The sequence below is a fragment of the Stylophora pistillata genome, chromosome 3, assembly GCF_964205215.1.
Source record: "Stylophora pistillata chromosome 3, jaStyPist1.2, whole genome shotgun sequence".
In the NCBI taxonomy this organism is placed as follows: domain Eukaryota; kingdom Metazoa; phylum Cnidaria; class Anthozoa; order Scleractinia; family Pocilloporidae; genus Stylophora; species Stylophora pistillata.
Window position 1 is genome coordinate 12,830,381 of NC_142521.1, and position 14,620 is coordinate 12,845,000.

A 14,620-nucleotide genomic window follows, 5' to 3' on the forward strand; every position below is an offset into this window, starting at 1 on the left:
TCCCCGAAATGAATTAAGTAAAAAGTGCCAACGACTGTTTTAATCAATATCTTATCTTCACTATGATAGGTTTGAATTTGAAGAATAGCAACTTTTTTATCTGAACATCAAAATACGAGGATCATGCAACACTGTATAAATCAATAAAAAAGCCATTCTCAGCCTGAGATAAAACTCGATTTTTTAAAGTCCTGTAGCTTGATCATAGAAATATCTTTTGGCCAGCCTGTAGTCATTTTCCTTTTTTGTAATGTTTACTTGCTGTACTCCGTCGTGAAAACGGCCGACATTTTTTACGCGGCTACTTGTGCGGCTGACCTGTGCGGCTGACCTGTGCGGAGTTCCGTTTCTTGGAAACGAGATTAGAAAAATTAATATGCTCAGTTCCTGCGATGTGAGAATGCTAAATAGCAACTTGGTCCCCTAAAGCGTAGTGTTCCTGTGCTGCTCTCAAAACCGAGAGGATCTTGGGAACGAGGCTACGAAATGCGCAATCAGTTAGACTTCGCCGGAGGTCATATAACAGCTGCCACGTGCGGGCCTCGTTTGGCTTTCACTTTCTTTAATTGTTTACATTTACGATAATGCAATAATTCAAAACGTTGATCAAGTTGTTTTTACATACGAGGACTCACTGTATTTTACTCTATGTAATTTTTTCGGTGACAATCAGGAAAGATCTCAAGGCTTCTCTACAGAGAAACTGACGTCGACGAACACATCCTGAATATTTCCTCTTACGAACTATCGTTCTTCCAAAAATTGGTTCTCTGTCGTGGCCTGAAATTTGCGATCCCACAAAGAGTGTCTCCAGTTGAGATCAAGGCAAGCTTCGAGAAAGCATATTGGAACCTTGAACGGCATCTACCAAACGAGAATTTACGCGAACTAGCAGCCGCATCCTTACGATCTGTTGCGCTAGAGTATATTAATAAGAGTAGCCCAAAACCTCCTAAAGCCCTCTTGCAAGCTATTGAAGATCTGAAAAAACGCGATGACATCGTTGTCACAAAACCGGATAAAGGGTCTGGTGTTGTTGTTATGGATAAATCAGAATATCTTCGCCTACTATCCGAAGCGTCAATAAACGATACCAGCAAATTCCGATTCGTCGACTCGGAGAGACCGAGAACCAGAGGACGACCTCCTAAGTATTACCACCCTCTCCTTCAGAAAGAAAGGGAGTTGGAAACTCTCGTTCGAAAGATTCTACCGAAATCCATTGCTGACGCTCTCCGCCCGAAAGGGTCCAGACTCGCACACTTGTATGGCTTGCCGAAGACACATAAAGAACAGTTGGCCGTGCGGCCAATACTCTCTGCTACTAACACCTACAATTACTCGCTAGCGAAATGGCTTGACGACAAATTGAAACCCCTGTCGTGCAACCAATATACAGTGACAGACACATTCCGCTTTGCTGATGAAGTACGAGGCTTCGAGATCAGGAACGGCGAAATTTTAGTTTCCTATGACGTCATCTCATTGTTTACAAATGTACCATTGGAGGAAACAATACAGATCTTAGCTGAAAAAGCCTTTGCCCAGGATTGGTTCAACGAGACGCACAGCTTGAACATCTCTAAAGCGGACCTAATCGACCTCCTCCGAGCAGCTACGAAAAACCAGCTTTTCCAGTTTGACGGTGCTTTATATGAGCAGACAGATGGAGTCGCTATGGGTTCTCCCCTTGGACCGTTGCTGGCTAACGTCTTCATGTGCTCGATTGAGGAAAACCTCGAACGACACGGTCAACTTCCGCGCTATTACCGGAGGTACGTCGATGACACCCTGACCGTAATGCCTGATAGGGTGACCGCTGGCCAGTTTCTAGACACCCTTAACTCTACCCATCCCTCCCTCCAGTTTACCATGGAAGTCGAACGGGAAGGATCCCTTCCCTTTCTAGGAACTGAACTGCTTAACCGTGCACCAAAGATTGAGAGCAAGGTCTACATCAAAAGAACCAACACGGGTCTCCTTCTGCATTTCCAGAGTCATGTTGACATTAAGTACAAGCGCAGCCTAGTTAACACCATGGTGGATCGCGCTTATCGATTATCTTCTAACTGGTCTTTCTTCTCCGAGGAATGTGACCGCCTTAGAGGGGTTTTTCATAACTTGAAATACCCAAAGCCACTGGTTGAAACTACAATCAAGCGGTTTGTTGAGAGAAGGATTTCATCTGCAGAACCCTGTCCATCACCAGACGTACCATCGGAGACTGTGAGATTAGTGTTACCCTTCAAGGACCAGTCGTCAGCTAATCATGTTAAACAACAACTGAACACTCTAAGCTCGAAGTTAAGCGTGACTGTCCAACCAGTGTTCGTTAGCCCTAAGCTCGATCAACAGCTTAAGCAACACGAAATTAAGCCCCCTATTGTTAACCAACAATGTATCGTTTATGAATTTAAATGTAACCTGTGTGATGCAGGGTATGTGGGCTATACTCGTGGTCACTTACACGAGCGCGTAGAAGGGCACAAAAGGAAATCATCTTCTATCTACAAACACTACCACCTCCAGCACAATAGTGAAATGCCTGAACGCTTGATCGAGCAATTCAACGTCATCACGAAATGTAACGGCAAATTTGATTGCCTTGTTAATGAAATGTTGTATATTCGCATGCGTAAGCCAACACTGAACGTGCAAACGGATTCCATCCGCGCCAAGGTGTTTGTTTAAGCCGTTCAGTCTAATTTATGCTATTCTTGTACCTTTCCTTATTTGCATGTTTTTAAACTAGTCTCTTGATAATGGAGTCACGATGACCCCGAAACGTCGAGTAATAAATCTTTCCTGGTTTTTTCTATGCCTTTGCTTTAGCAAATCCCTGCTGATCAAGAATCAGGGTATTACCCATTTCAATTCTCATAATTGCTTATTGAAAACAAATACTCCTGAGCTTCAGAGTAACTTTCCTTGTTTCTGTCAAACATGCTCTCCAATGTCTACGCAAAGCAAGAGCCGTAAGCAAATCTGTACTCGAAAAGTAGTCTTTCAAGTCACTCAGAACGTTCTATGTCACCAAAATCACGATATACAGAACTGAACGGATGACCGGTCAAGGTAGTAACTTATTTTGTCTCTTTGTAAGATGATTGAGATTGAATCAGTTAATTCATTTCTGCGTTTGTTTGCCTGAAACTCGAAGTCCTTGCTTATCAAAGAAAATTTTACCAATTTTATCAATAAGACCCATGAAATAGAGATTAGAGAAGAAAGTAAAGGCCCGACTCAAACTACGAAGCTTGAAACTGCAAATCTAATTATGCGATTTATTCGCTGCATGTAAAGTTCAGACTCTGAAACAGTTAGGCTCGGCAGGTTTATATTTGGGTCAATCTGCCGTTGTATTTACCGTAGTTACATTAAATAGCTCCGGAAATTACGTCTTCATTCATTTACTGCGAACTTAATGCGTTTGTTTAGGTTTTGCGATCGCAATATGAGTTGTCCTTAATCTGATCAGACAAGGTATTGAATTAATATTTGAGTGATGAAACGTAATTCAAAGACCGAGCGATTCTTTGTAACAAAGAGTGATCAACACTTCAAAAACTGCTTTTTGTATTAAACGTAAAATCTAGTAGAGAACAAGACAAAACAAAACATTTGCAACTGCTTTATAATTATAATTGACCGCAAAGTGTACAGCCATCTCTTCTAATCGTCAGTAAAAACTCCCACAATTAACCACCAAAGGCCACCATCTTGTGCTCCTCGAAGTTTGTCTCTCTGTTATGACGGCCGCGTGGAACTATCGGTAGACAACACGAACACAACCGAAAATTTGAAGAACAAAGTTGATGTCCTCCAGAAATTCACCAAGTTATTATTAGTCATTGTGTTGTGACGTCATGGGGTTACCGGACTGATAGAGGTGGTTCGCTATCTGTAGGCCATTTGATAGTGTGGACAAAGTCCAGGTTTTTAACGATATAGTCAAAATTTTAAAAGTTATATTTGCTTAATACTTCCAGATAGAAAGAAAACGTAAAATCTCATATGATAACTTGAACACAAACTCGAAAACCACAGAAGCTTTATCTTTACGTTTATAATTGAAAGTTGAAATGTACGCTTTAAAATGGAATGTAAGACGATGACTTGAATGTGGCATTTATGTCAGCCTATAGCTGACCTTTTTGAGGGATAAGGTATCTCCGCGGTGAATTATCTCTTCAGTGCGCGTAGCCATTTACGCGTAACACAAAACACGATATTCAAGCAAAATGCGGACAGCTCTTACACCAATTGATATCAGTCCGCGTCTTCGATTGAAGATAACGTCGACCGTGTTCAGGAATAGAAGGGAAAACAGAGGTGAGTAGATATCTCAAGCTATTGATTACGTCGCTGTAGATTGTCATCGATAGCTAGCCTTTTGTTATTGATACAATAAAAAGATAGGGGCTAAGAGAATCCGTGAATGGTTTTTCGTTAAGGAACGTTTGTATAGTTCGGAGATTAGTTGCATCAGGATGAGAGCAGTAAAGGAATCAAAGTCTATTTGCACTAAGGTTTCGTGCAAAGGGTTTGAAGTTTGTGAAAAATTGAGGCTTGTCACTTAAGTTAACCAAATTGTTTTGGCTTAGCTTGCTCACTTGTCGCGGTGGAAGCCACATAAAACAAAAATAGACGGCATTGTCGTCGAAGCAAGAGGCTTAATTGAAAGGAAGTAAAAGATAAAGTGATTATGATATTCAGGATGGATTATTAGAACTGCGTACCGTAATTGCTTAATTAAACAGCCTCGGAATTATTAAAACTAAACGATCTCTGTGCCGTTTAAACGGAACAGAGTTAATACATAACCGCTTCTTAAGGAATTTTTCATGGCTACTGCCTCCAATGGAGGCGAAGCCGTAATGTTGTCCTGTTGAGTGAGTGAGTGTAACAATAGAATACGAACGACCTCTTAGCCGACAACGAAGTATACCGAGCGTTACCCGATATTCCTTGCTCCTGGCTTTTGTTTGCTCCGGAACATCTGTTCGGTCGTTCAACGCTTGGTGACGATTTCTTCGGAGCGCTTCGAATGTTACTCGGAATGATAACATGATCAAACTGTTTCCTGGTGCTACTCGTTCGTTTCTGAGTGCTACAACAGAAGACCATAAAAATCTCACAACAGTTTGAGAGGGGCGCGAGAAACCAAAGCTTTACCTTGCAGAAATGTCCTAAAAGGCGCACCACGACTGAAAAATCAGATGAAATTTTCTTTTTTACTGAACAGAGAGCATATTAGCATTTTAGCGTTTGAACCAGCGAATTATGCCTGGTATATCCGAAGATATAATTTTTCAGAGCTAATTATTTCTTGCCGTGACACTTACACAGAAGATGATAAACATATCAAAATAGTTTAACTGAGAGCGTCTCCGGCACGCAATTGAAAATTACTTTTCCAACCTGAAATATCTAGATAAGTTTGATCTGCACATCGCGGAAGCTTTGAAGAAAAATTTTATTCGAGAGTATTTTACCATTTTAATCAGTGAGAAATGCTCAAAAGAGCCGCTACATTTTTCTTTGCAAAGCGCGGAAGGTCCGAAATACGATACCTTGAGTTTAATAGTATGACCTTATTGGACGAAATGATGGAACGGAAGAATGGCGGAATGGCGGAACATCCTAAAACGCAAAATGCCTTGTTGTATGAAACAGTTTCACAAAAGATGAGATTGCAACGAAATATGAAATAATTTATAATCAACAGGCAAATTTGAGATTATGAGAAGCCTAGTTTTATCATTATTGGAGCCTAAAGGGTAGACCGACAGAGGAACGGTGAGGTTCTTGAGCATTCCCAGTAAGTTACCATTTCCATTACTATTGTTATCATCATTATTATTATAACTATTATTGTTATAATTATTATAATTATCATCATTATTATAATTGTTAATATGATTATTTGTTATCATTTAATTATTGGTTGAGTGTCGATTAGTCACTATATCCTTGAATCATCTTAGGAACAGGGTATTCATAAATATGTGGGATGCGACAGCAGTACCTATATGCAGTCTTAACTGTGTATTTTCAAATACCTTAAGAGAAGCGGTTAAGATATTCAAACTAAGTAGAAGAATGATAACTGACAAGAGGATTTATCCCTTTTACCTGATTAACTTCATTTAGATCGGTTTCTCATCAAAGGCGTGAGACTCTAGATCCCTTTCAGACGTGTATCAAAGTCGACTAAATAATCCGTTCCGGAGTTTTACTAACGAGGCTGAAATATGTTTAACGATAATTATTAGGATATAGAATGTCCTCATTTCTACATTTAGTTTTTTAGCTGTTTATTTTTAACAAAAGGCTTCTTCATTTGTGCTACCTTAATACTTTATTTGATAAAAGATGTTGTTCATCTACTGTTTATGTCGTTACTGTATGCGATCACTTGCAAACACAGCCTCCGTGTGAAGATGCAGATGTAGACTTCAAAAGGATAATTAAAAAGGTTATGATATTAAGATTTCATGATGGCAAGAATAACACAGATAAATGAACTTTTTCAAATCGTTTGTCTCACGATGTAGAGTCAGGCTATCATCTGTACTGATGACGATCGTAATCGATACTTCGTGGGGCGACGAGGTGGAATGTTTACGTGCCGCTATATATGGCACCTTGACCAGCTGTTATAGGTGTCTTTTAGCGCATTAGTGTGCTTCGATTCTTAATATCATTTTGACTGCTAGTTGTTGTTCCCGCGCAGTCTCTACTTGTATGTCAGTGAAGGTCATGATCAATAAACTCCCTGATAGGAACGTGTCCTGAAACAGCTATAGATAATACTTATCGTCATCATCATGATCATCATCATCATCGTCATCATCGTCATTATCATCACCATTATTATCGTCATCGTCATCGTCATCGTCATTATCATCGTCATCGTCATCGTCATCATCATCATCATCACCATCGTAATCATGATAATAAAGTTGATTTTAACAGACACCCCAGCAAATGTTGACAGAAAAAAAAAAACCTCGAGACCTCCGGTCTGGATGTTATAATTAAAAAAAGAGAAGCGTTTCACATATTAATTACAAACAGCCTTCCATTTAATCTTATTTAGTAAGATTTAAGTATTAAGTTTCTGTCTCGAAATGGTTGGAAAAGGACCAAGGGTCTAAACAGAGGAACTCAAGATATTTCGTAACCTAAATGTGTCCTAAGGCAAACTTGCCGTATCAATCAATTACTTTCCCTATATGTCCTGAATTGGACAGCCATTCCATCGTGAAATGCATGCATATGCCTACTTTAAACAGACACATGATATCGTAGTGACTGCTCACAATGAGTCAGGCCACTGCACAGTTGCATTGAGGGCAATGGCTGCCCATGTTTCAGTAAATTTTGTTTTCAAGCGTTCATTAATATGACCCAATAGGGTTGTTCAGTAGAAGATTTTGGTTTAAATCGTACAATTGTCGGAATTTTCAATGCAAAGCCAAACAATTTTCTGATTATAAATTTGTACACGCAGGAAATTCGCTCCTCTTAGACTTCTTATCAGCAAATTTACATTTCTTTGAATAAAACTTTGGCCTCGAATGTTTTTTCGTCGATTTTGCCTTGACCTCAAAGTTTTTGGGTAGATCGTAATTACCTGGTGAACCCCACATACGATAATAAAACCCCTTCGTCAAGCACAAGTTGTGCCCGCTTTGTTAAAAAATAATTGATTCGTTCTCTAAGCTGTGCGTATGTCAAGTTATGAATGCACTTGGTAAACTCAGGAAGCTAGAGTTACTCTCGGCTGCGCCTCAAGCAAATCTTGCGCTTCTCTCGTGCTCTCCAAACTTTGCATGCATCCATAACTCGATATATGCGCGCTAAGCACAAACCAATTCTTCAATATCTTTATTATTATTTTCGTCGTCATTGTCGTAAATTAACTGTCGCGACTATAACTACATTGTTTTAGTTCAATTTGTACGCTTTACTTACCTATGATTGACATCATGTGATAATGACGTAATTCGAAAACCTCGTGTTGTTGTTGTTTTTTGGTTTTGATTTTAGTCGCCATTTTTTGTGTAATGTAAAGATTCGTTTGGAATCAAAATACAGTTCTCAAACGTCAAGGAGTGTTTGGTCAGTGGTACGATCACTTTGGGTGACATTAACTCTTCGGCCAAAACGCCAAAACATGTCTTTTAAAAACTGTAAATGTGTGTAATATTTTACGACATGGAAAGCAAAGTAAATCGAAATTGGATCGAAAGGTCATGATTCTAAACTTGTTACATCTGAGGAATCTATTGAATGACATGCTCGAGTTTTAGTCTTTAGCCTTGTGCACAACAGACGCTCATGCAATAAGAGACATTCTATGGTACGTAAGAAGAAGATCGCACCTCCTTAGTTGCAATTTATATTACCGGTTGTTTTAACCATTCTTGCAAATATTGCTGTCCTTACTTTGCGAAGATACCTCGAATCGAAAGTAGCTTGTCCAGGTAGGATTTGATACCCTGTCTGAGAAAATGTGAAGGCCCTATAATCAAAATGAGATCAATCGAACCTAATAACCAATGCAACTCTCCACTTCACTTTCACACTGGATGCCTGTAGGAAAAGCGTGTTGGATAATGATAGTATGGCTGTAAGTACACTAAGCAACCCAAACTGTGTTTGAGCTCTTTCGATTTTGCTCAAGTTGGGCTTGATTCAGGCTCTGGAACCGAGGGCTAGCTGTTTATCTCGAGTATGAAGTCCCTGTAAGCCCGGTTCGAAAAGTCTTTCATTATTGATCAAATATCTTAGCGTTTATGGTTTTTCATACTAGAATGTTGTTTTCTTCTTTCAGAAATTGGAAAGAACGGGAGGAGCAGTTACTAGTTAAAAATTACTAGCTGATAATTGTGCGGTGCATAATTCAAAAAGGAAGATTTTTTTACATCAGTCAAGCCATGAGAAGGGTACTAAGAAGCTTTCGAAGCCGAAATCGGGTGGAACCAAAGGAGGGAGCTCAACAAGCAGAGCAGAAGATGCAGTCAAGAGACCAACAACTTACAGAGCAATTTATGGTATCAAATCGAGAAGTTGAGGAGCGCAGGCTTGAGAGACAACGATGCAAGGACAAGGAAGATAGGCAAAGTTCAATTGAGCAACAGCTGACGAGGATAGAACAACCCATTTTGGCCAACCCTGGCGAGAAAAAGGGCGCAAGTGAAATCGAAGCCATTCAACAGACGCGATACCAATTTCCACACCAGATTCAGAATGAGCGGTCAAAATATCAGCACCAATTAAAGGCTCGATCAGAGGAAGAGGAAATACAGAAGAACAAAACAAGTAAAGAACTAGTTGCTTTAAACGGAGCAAAAGACAGAGAGGAGGAAGATCTACACAGAAATGATCGAGAAAATAATGAAATGATTAAAAAGCTCGAAGGTCTAGTAAGTCCCAAGCAGAAAGAGGTAACTAAGATGCGACAACAATTAATCAACCAACAGAAACATCTGCAGGAAAAAAGCATTAATGAGGAGATCTCAGACGATAAGCAGAGACTGCAGCGGAGAAATTCAATCAACGAAAATTTAATTGAGATAAAGCAACCAGAAGTGATTACCTTACGAAATCAGCTCCGAATGAAAAACAACGAACTAGCTGCACAAGAGGAAGAGTTTCGAAAGAAACAAGAGCAAGTTAGGAACCTCACAGGACAATTACGCGCAGAAGAGCGGAAAAATGTAAGGATCCAGCAACAATGCAGTCATCTTCGAGAAGAGTTAGATGGAAGAGGAACAAACGTAAAGAGAAAAGAGAATTTAAATCATCCAGAGGAAAGTGACATAGACAAAGCTACCCTCAGGAAACAGTTGAGGGATGAAAGTGCTCAGTTTCGTAAGTTAGAAGAAGATTTCAGAAAAATGAAAAAAAGACTGGAAATGGTGCAAGAGCAGAGAGATGAATTAAAAAAAATTGAAATATCACATCGAAAAGACTCAGATCAAGCTCACAAGAAGCTGAAAGTTAAGACTGAAAGAATTAGGCACCTCGAAAGTCAGTTAGATAAAAAACAGAGGGAAGTCGAAGATGGACAAAAACAAATGAATCACTTGCAAAAACGATTCACAGCAAGAGCTGCGGCATTCGCAAGATTTACAGAAGAGTTACAAAAAACGCCGGTAGGTCAGATGAAACAACAATTAACAGAGATGGAGAAAAGGATTCAGGTTCACCAATCAGAGACAGAAAACTTAAGGGAAAAGTTTCGAACTCAAGAACAAAGTTCTAAAGATTTACAGAGTCAATTAAACACAAAAGATCAGCAACTGAAACAGTGGGAAGCCCGGCATTCTGTGCTAACGCAACAAATACAAGAAAACCAAAAGAAGACGAATTATTTAAAGAAAGAGTTACGAGCTCGTAAAGAAAGGGAGAGAGATTTGCAAAATCAAGTGAACATTAAAGATCAGCAATTGCAACAGAGGCGTTCTCAGTTCGTTGAATTAAAAAATCAGTCAGAAATAAACCAGACCTCTTTAGAGGAAGAGATAAGAAATTTGCAAATTCAATCGAGCGCAAAAGATCAGCAAGTAAATGAATTACATGAAAAACTACAGGCGAGCCAAATAAATAATACTTCCTTAGAGGAAGAGTTGAAAACTCGAAAAGAAAGTATTTCATATTTGCGAAGTCGTCTGAACGCAAAAGATCATGAACTGCAACAGAAGCTCGTTCAACTCACTGAATTGCAAGGCCATTTACAACAAAATGAAACACAGACGGTAACTTTACAACAACGCTTAAGAGATCGAGAGCAAGAGATTACAGAACTGCGAACAAGAACGTCAAATCAAACCGAAAGAGAGCGAAGTTTTCGCCATTCGAATGAAACTGACATGCTTCCCTGGCAAATAAATCGAAACGAAATTCAAATGACGGATAATCCAGATGATTCTTTAGGAGTGGGAGCGTGGGGACGGGTAGTTCGAGGGAAATTTCGCCGTACTAAAGTTGCGGTTAAAGAAATTCACCAGGTACTTCTGAGGGACGAGAACAGTTATATCAGGGAGTCTTTTGAGGTAGAAGTTGGAATCGCTTCAAGATGTCGCCACCCCTGTTTACTTCAGTTTATTGGAGCATCAATTGATGCAGAGGGTCTTCTATTAATCACAGAGCTTATGGACCGTAGTCTGCGATCGCTTTACGAAGAGCAGCCACTTCTCAAGAGAGAAGTCTGCATTATTTCGTTAGATGTTGTACAAGCTCTTAACTACCTACACAAGAGTTTGCCCCATCCCATTATTCACCGCGACATCAGCAGTGCGAATGTGCTGTTGTGGCGACAAAATGACCAATGGAGAGCAAAGGTGTCAGATTATGGGAATGCTAACTATGTTCGTCAGAGTCGAAAAGACGGTCCTGGATCTGCGGTTTACAGCGCACCGGAGGCCATGGATGATGCAACTAAACAAAATATCAGCTGTAAGGTTAGCAATTCAACGAGTCTCGTATAAACCATTATTATCCAACTACACTCCGTAGGGTACAAATAACGCCTAAGACGAGTAAAAATATCTCTCTCAAATCATCACTTGAAACAAATCAATAATAGTGGTAGCTATCGGCAGCCTGCCCCTCATTTAGGGGTTTCTTTTTGATCGTGTGAGTTTCTGTTCTTTGTTGCGTTTAATAATCAGATAGGCAATATTTGCGTATTAAGCGTCCTAAATGTGTTTCTCAGATTTCTCATCGGGTGACCCAAAACGATTAGTCACGAGCAAAACTAAGCCTCGAAAGATTATGTCAGCTGGAGTTGCGTAAAATTATAGCAGAATTCCATCCGTTTTGGAGGGCCTAGCTTTTACCACTAGTCTTCAAGACATTAGGAATGGCTGTGCGATATCTTGCCCTCTAGCATTGCTTGATTTTGAGCGTAGGGGCTCAACTGGAAGTTACTATGAAATTGTTTTAGTCTTGTACACGGGTGAGTAAGCAGTTTGTGTTTCGAAGTTTCGAAATTAACAATTTGTGCGCCTTTTCCGTTAAGGGTGAGAGTGGTTGAAGATGTTGTTTGGTTGGTTGGTTTTCAGGTTGACGTCTACAGTTTTGGTGTGCTCCTCTGCGAAATCTGTACTGGCGAATTTCCTGATCCTGACAGGCGGCAAGAGCAAGTGACCAAGGCTGTAAATAGCGAATTTCGAGATCTTGGTGAACTCCTAATACCGAAGTGTCTTATAGAAGAACCTGAGGACAGACCGGATATGGAGGAGATAATTGATGGACTGGAGGCATTCCAACGTAATCATAAATTACAATGACATTAACTTTCTTCAACGTTCATGGTATGCTACATGACGATTCACTGTGATTTTGTTTTTTTTAACTCTATATTCTCTTTTGAAGGTCACTTGCATCGTGATTTATCATTTATAATTATTATTTGTCATTTTTTAAATGCAAATCGACCACAATTATCTCATCTTCGTTTGATCAGAATGATTTCAAATTGCCATGTTTTGTGCAGTCATAGATATTCTTCATCGCAGAATTAGCTACCAAACTGTTTTGTCGTCTTCTGTACGTAAAAAAATTATATAAGTCGTTCCTTTAATAAATACAATATTTCATTTGGTCGAAGATCCTTTCGGTAATTTACTAAACGAAAATATTCTCCTTAGGTGCCCCACATTATTTCTCGTAAACTAATCGTGCTTGACTTGCCTTACCCTTTTCACTCCTTGGTATTTAATGCTGTGAGAACTTTAGAAGAACACTCACCTTCTGTTAATGTGTTAATCTTTGTTGTCTTTACCTTTTGGCTTGATATGTAATCAATAACTGAACAAACACGGGGCAAAATGGAACTATGAGGTAATTGAATTCATTTTACCTAGGAAAGACAGAAAAAATAACTCGAATTCCAATGAACGTTTCCTTCGTGAATAATATATTACTAGTTACTTCTATGTAGACTACAATTCATGAATGAGCAGTTAATATGAAGCTGGCGCCGCGAAAAACATTTTATATGTAGCCGGCGTTCGTACACCTTGTGCAGCAGTGTTTTTATTTTGTTAACACAAACCGTCACTTATTTGAGGACAATTTCTTGTTACCAAAAATAGCGTGCTTTAGGTCTCTTTTCTGACCTAGCTTTCCACCCTTCCATTTTGGTCAAAGAAATAGATACATTGTGAATAGACATTCGATGTGTCTTGCCACCGAAAAACGTCAAAGACGATTCATAAACCACTGTTTAATCTATTAAAGTACTCATTCTTGTCTGGAAACGAAAATTTCGATATATCTAAGTCCCGCGTTGGCAGGTTCCAAAAGTTTCTAATTTTGAGGGTACGTTTAGAGAACCCACAACATAAAAATTAAAAAAAAGTCACGAGCGAGATTTGCGGCTTTGAAACTTGCGTAGGCACTCCCCGCCAAATACTGCCGGCCACACAGACTAGTTATCACAGACTCATCATCACAACCTTGCATGAAAAATTGCCTATTTATCCAACAACAAATCCCCAAGGAAGCATAGGCGTCCCAAGTTCACATCTCAAGAAAGAAGTAAGATTAATTCTCGGACTGACGTACATGAAAGTGTCACGCTTTGTATTACGCGGTGTTGGGTTACGCGAGGAACCGTTGAACCAGTTAAGGCGTTAAAAGAAATAGTATGAGAAACGAAACATGGTCGATTTACAGCGTTCAATATTCGGAAATGTGAACATATTACACTCCGTGTGTGTCTGTTTCGGTTTCTGGTCATCTCTGCCGTTTTGGGCTTGCTTTGCTGTCACTGTATCAAACTCCGTCCTACGAGGCCAAACTTATTTACCTCCAAGATTTTCGCCAATGGCTCAATAAAATATGAATGCAATGTCGAGTTCAAAATAAAAATGTGAGTAAATTGCTTCCAAGCGTTCATTGCTAAGAGCATGTAAAAGTTGGTGTCAAGTTTTACTTCTGTATGGAAAGCCGGCTGGGAAATTAACATAGTTTGATAACACACGTCACGGTTTCGCTTTTGAGCTTTTTGCCATGAACGGTGACGCCGGCTAGGCGGTTTACCCAAATCTTGAGACGTTTCCATGGCAAACTGTCACCCCGGCTGACAGGGCTGCCCTACCTAGCAGATCGGAAAACCCGCTGGGCGGATCATCCCACCTATCATGTAAATGTTATCAAGATAAATTAAGAAATTATATGGACAGGCGGGTTACCTCACCTACCTTGAGGTCCCCCACTTCCATGTAAACGGGCCCTAAATTACAATTACCATGTAAAGCTCTTGCATAGACAACAACAATGGCAATAAGAATTCGAATAGTAATAACAATAATATTAATAATAATAATGACAATGATGACAACAACAATGATAATCATAATAATTCGGTTCTCTAGGATCAGACTCGTATCAGACCCAAACTAACTTTGATAACAAAAATGACCTACATATAAAAATCGCGAATGCAACTACTAGTTCGTATTGAAAGAATTTCAGAAAACGTGTATCGAAATTATCCTTATAAAAGTAAATTAAATTAAAAAAAATATATGAGAAGGGAAAGGACACTCTTACTCTAAAAAACTGTAAGTATAAAAACAAATTTTAAAAATGTCTAGCC

The 14,620-nt window shown here is 39.4% G+C and overlaps 2 protein-coding genes across 2 annotated transcripts; both read left to right on the top strand.

The window, feature by feature from the left end:
• Positions 1-679: 679 nt before the first annotated feature.
• On the top strand, positions 680-2,822 carry LOC148734572 (uncharacterized). Its single transcript, XM_088755545.1, has one exon. The coding sequence runs from the start codon at positions 1,042-1,044 to the stop codon at positions 2,689-2,691; it is 1,650 nt and encodes a 549-aa protein (XP_088611671.1). The 5' UTR covers positions 680-1,041; the 3' UTR covers positions 2,692-2,822.
• A 1,343-nt stretch (positions 2,823-4,165) lies between these two features.
• Positions 4,166-12,624, top strand: LOC111320368 (uncharacterized). Its single transcript, XM_088755505.1, has 3 exons — positions 4,166-4,332; positions 8,843-11,474; positions 12,078-12,624. The coding sequence occupies exons 2-3, from the start codon at positions 8,946-8,948 to the stop codon at positions 12,303-12,305; spliced, it is 2,757 nt and encodes a 918-aa protein (XP_088611631.1). The 5' UTR covers positions 4,166-4,332; positions 8,843-8,945; the 3' UTR covers positions 12,306-12,624.
• Positions 12,625-14,620: the final 1,996 nt, after the last annotated feature.